This window comes from Triticum aestivum, chromosome 4D (assembly GCF_018294505.1).
Source record: "Triticum aestivum cultivar Chinese Spring chromosome 4D, IWGSC CS RefSeq v2.1, whole genome shotgun sequence".
Taxonomy (NCBI): domain Eukaryota; kingdom Viridiplantae; phylum Streptophyta; class Magnoliopsida; order Poales; family Poaceae; genus Triticum; species Triticum aestivum.
In genome coordinates this window covers 466,569,990-466,574,804 of record NC_057805.1, presented here as the reverse complement: position 1 = coordinate 466,574,804, position 4,815 = coordinate 466,569,990, and the positions used below count along the sequence as shown (strand labels likewise).

The 4,815-nt window shown below is 49.7% G+C and overlaps 1 protein-coding gene across 1 annotated transcript; it reads right to left on the bottom strand.

Moving 5' to 3' along the window:
• Positions 1-1,154: 1,154 nt before the first annotated feature.
• Positions 1,155-4,293, bottom strand: LOC123100346 (probable flavin-containing monooxygenase 1). Its single transcript, XM_044522283.1, has 5 exons — positions 3,817-4,293; positions 3,466-3,706; positions 2,146-2,324; positions 1,616-1,968; positions 1,155-1,524 (listed from the first exon to the last, which is right to left on the bottom strand). Exons 1-5 carry the CDS (start codon positions 4,291-4,293, stop codon positions 1,185-1,187), a joined length of 1,590 nt encoding a protein of 529 aa, XP_044378218.1. The 3' UTR covers positions 1,155-1,184.
• Positions 4,294-4,815: the final 522 nt, after the last annotated feature.

Here is a 4,815-nt window from a genome sequence, read left to right as displayed (position 1 = left end):
GGAAGACGGCGGCTCAACGCGATCTGATCGATCGGGAGGGGTAGAGGAAGACCGCGGGGGGAGGCGGGCAGATGAACACCCAGCGGCCGGCAGCAGGAGCGGATCAATGCCACGAGTTGTGGCGTGCAAAAAATTGACCTAGCTCTAATACCATGTTAGGAAATATGCAACTTGTATTCCCATGAGGCCATAGGCCGATATATATACATGTACAGGTGTGGAACATATGCAGGAAACCCCTTATACAACGGGATAAATACAAAGGGGTACATGACTTATATTATAACTCTAACATAATTAACCTGGCAACTCTGTTCTTCTTAGTCAACGAAAATGACAAATCTTTGCCTCATTTCGAAAATCATACAGAGATTCATTTGCACTTTGTTTCTCTACACTTCTACAACTCACACATGGTGGTATACTGTAAATGTTTTTGTAGTGAGGTAGCCATGTTAGGACTTAACGACGTATCCAGCAAGAAAACACACGCCAACCAGAATGTCATTTAGCTCAAAACAGACTTTTGCACCCCTTGAAATATAAAGGCACAAATGGCCGAACTGATAAAAAGTGATGAGGAAACCCTCAAACAAGCCGGTCGAAAGAACCAGAATGTCATTTGCAGCAGAACATTAAACAAAATGAGGAATTTCATTGCATGCTCATAGATCCAATAGTGACATTGACAAGGAAAAAATGAACTACCGGGGGGCGTACATGATGAATCATAGTAATCTACAGTAGTATAAGTAATCACACAAGGACCGACTGCAGTCTACATGCTCCTCGACAGTTGGAATATTCCCCTGAGATCGATCCATGATCGATCTTGTGGTCGCAGGGGAGACGAGACCTCCTAGATCGAGGTCGCGAGTCCTTAACCGAACGCTTCTTCGGTTCACATGACACTTGATATAATTATCATGCATGACCTAGTCCCTTGACTATTAGTCATCATCGATCCCTAAGGACTTACACACTGTAGTAGTAATATATATATGTACAGGAATAACGAATCTTATTGCATGTATACATATATTCTTGTTAGCAATCGATATTATAAGTTACCTATGGAATACGTATATGTGTATTTTTTTACTAAAAGAACGTATTATACCGGCCTTAGGTACGTACTCGGCCGCCTGTATTGATGCGGAGGTTGTACTACGCGTACGTATGAGTTACTGCTCCTTGTAGTCCTTGTTGTTGTATGGCGCGAAGAGCTCGGCGATCCAGTTGCCCTTACGGAGCGTGGCGGAGCCGAGGTCGGCGCACATGCCGTCGCTGTCGTGGATGCTGTAGGTGGAGATGCAGTGGCGGCGGTAGAACCGCGTGGTGCGGCGCATGGCGTCGGCCTCGCCGGCAACGTGCCCCATCATGGCCTTCACGGACGGCAGCTCGAACCGCCCCTCCAACAGCCCCGACAGCCACCGGCACCGCAGCTCCGACGTGTGCAGGTTCGACACGCTCTCCACGAACCCGACGAACGCCATGTTGGGGATCAGCGGGTGGATCGTGCCACTGCGTGCCAAAATAAATTGCATGTCAGCGTCGATTGATTCATATATGTTGGAGGCTTGGAGCAAAAGATAAACGCAACGTTTACACGTACCGGTAGAGCGGCATCATGGAAGACTTGCCGACGACGAGGTCGCGGAAGGGCTTTGGCAGGACCTCGCGGAGCTTGTCCTTGCCCTCGAAGCCGGTGGCGAGGAAGACGAGGTCGGCCTCCACCTTGGTGCCGTCGTCGAGGACCACGCCGTTCTCGGAGAAGCACCAGCCGGCGGAGGCCCTCTGGAAGCGGACGAGGCCGCGGTCCGCCATCTCGAAGAAGGCCTCCGGGAGGATGGCCATCTGGCAGCTGGCGTAGTCCTCGACGAAGGGGTGGTCCGGCGTCAGACCGTACTTGCCCAGCGGCAGCTTCCATGACAGGTACGACTCGATGAACTTTGACACCCCTGCCCTCTGCACCACAAAAATTCAAAACACACAACGTTGCTGTCAGATTGTGATATGCATGCATGGTCTTGAGCGTGCACACGTGCATATGTTAATACGGTCATACTCCGTACTTCCCTATATACGTGCATGTGTATCATGTACAAGTTTCACGCTGTGAGATGAATTCTGACGTACACATACCAGTGGGCTCATGAGGCGGCAGAGGAGGGATCGGAAGAACCCTTGGTTGGGCCGCTCGTAGAAGAGCTGAGACAAGCGTGTGGAGTAGAACATGGAGAATGGCAAGCCCCAGATTGAGTAGGATGGCACCACCCAGTGCAGGGTCCGTACCAGCATCGTGCACGGCTGCCCTCCCTTGACTGCAAACAAACAAGCAAACGCGACCGGTAAATCGATCGATCCATATCAAATGGTTCTTGTTTCCGCGACAGATTGTCAACCCTTCCATATGCTTCTACTGCCAATTTAGTATAAAAGTATACTAAATCAGAGACAACTAATATGAATCAGAGGGAGTATTATGTTTTAAGGAAGCTAACAACCAATCATGCATGCCAACAGTTAGTTTGGAAGGTTCGATTGGAACGGCAGATAATCTTTGTTGCAAATCTGCAACTACTGGTCAAACATGCAAACACTTTGTACATACTCCCTCCGTCTCAAAATAAGTAACTCAACTTTGTACTAACTTTAACGGAGGGAGTATATGATTGAGTGACGCGTATAAATTGCTCGTGCGGTAAAAGTCAAGGCGGTATGCATACTGATTGCGTCTAGTGTACTTTGAACTTGTAAATGCAAGAGACCTACCTAGGCATCCACTGTCTAGTCTAGGCTAGCTAAACTGTCTAGGCTAGAATTATACTCCATCCGTGCCATAATGTAGTGCTTATAGATTTTTGCAAAAGTCAAACATTACAAACTTTGACCATATCTATAGAGAAAATTAGGTACATCTAGACTACGAAATGCACATCATTGGATACATCGTGAGTTATATTTTCAGAATGTACATGTTTGGTATTGTAGATGTAGACAGTTTTCTCTATACACTTGATCAAAGTTGATGAAGTTTAACTTTCACAAAAATCTATAGGCACTACGTTGTGGAATGGAAGGAGTACGTACAAGATGCATGATGAAGTGTGCGAGGGGTCAAGACAAGAGTGACCTTTTCTGGACCATAGTATCCGACTCTAACAAATCGGCAAGGCACATGTCACCAAATATGGTATGCATTATTCAGACATCCACTTCATCGAATGATGGGACGCTTCCAGAATATTTATTAGTATCCTGTTTTTGTTTTGTTCAGCTCTGTGTGAACAAGCTTAGCATGTTCTTTTTGCGAGTCGGATACACGCGTTTACACGAGTACAATAGCTTATCTGCCATTTGCTAGTTTCATGCGTGGTTCCATTTGTCCATGTTTTAGGAGATTTTTTGTTCAAACCATGTTAAGTCTTTCCTATGCATAGCTAGGAGTATGCTTTTACGCACCTTGGTTTGCCTGGGCACATTCGTTGGCTAGATCGATAGCGCTCTTCTTGTACCCAACCACCACAACCTTCTTGCCTCGCATCAGCTCAACGGTCTCCTCCTCGCTCAGCTTGCAGTAGTCCAGCGAGTGCATCACCGTCCCCTTGAACACCTCCGGCCCCTTCCCCGGCGGGAACACCGGCATCCGCGGCACGTCGCCGTACTTCCCCGTGCACATCACCACGAACTCGAACTTGTAATACTGCACATTCCCGTGGCAAAATATGCGCGTGAGATCAATTGAATTGATCTGAACATGGTGCTAAATATCTCGAAACAAGCATGCTAGACATGTTAAAGTATATATGGCACCTGAATGGTGTTGGAGTCGCCGGTGACGATGCCGACCTCCCACATGGGCTTGCCTCGGAGCGGATCCTTGCCGGTTCCGCTCCACAGCTCGGTGAACCCGGCCTCGGCGCCGCCGAGGAACTTGATGTCCACCACCTTGGACCCGAACGAGATGTAGCGCCAGAGGTCGAACTCGTCGGCATAGCCCTCGAGGTAGTCGACGATCTCCGTGTGGGTCGGGAACGAAGGGTCTTCGCGGTTCTTCCAGGAGTAGTCGGAGAACTCGTAGTCCGGGCGGGGCGTCTGCAGCCGCGTGGTGCGGTAGACGCAGTGCTTCCACACCCCGCCGACGGACGGCGTCGCCTCGAACACGACGGGGTCGTAGGCCGCCATCTGCTTCGCCGCGGCCAGGCCGCTGATCCCGCCGCCGATGATGGCCACACGGGACACCGGAGGCACGGCCTCCCTGGTGGCCCGCGCCCCTTGTCCTTGCGCCATGGCCATCGTCTACCCGAGGTGTGGTGATCGAGGTGATCGATGGATGTGTGCGCACTGTGGGTGCTTCTTGCTGGCGTAGGAGGCTGCGAGAGAGAGCTGCTTCTTGCACGCGAAGGAGGCTTCGAGGGAGCTAGAGCTAGAGCTGGAGGCGCTGTTGAGCTAGAGCTTTGTGTGTGTTGGTGTCGACAAGGGCGAGGCCTGGTGTATTTATGGGGCTGTTGAGCATGTGAGCTTTCCACTGTGTCTCTTAGAAATCGTACGGAAACGTAAAGAGAGAAGAAATGCATGCAGCCGCACACCAATGCGTTGAGAGAAAAACGATGCACGACACCGTCTACCACCCACCTAGAACGAAAATGACCCGTATAAAATTCGCAAATTTGCAGGCGCACACACCTGCCAAGCCGAGCCCGGCAGCTCGATTGCCTCACGATTCATGAAATAGTTGAATCCGCACAAGGACATAGTAAATTTTAAGTTTCGGTTGTTGAAACTTATGAGCTTTTATCTAAAAAGTGCAAT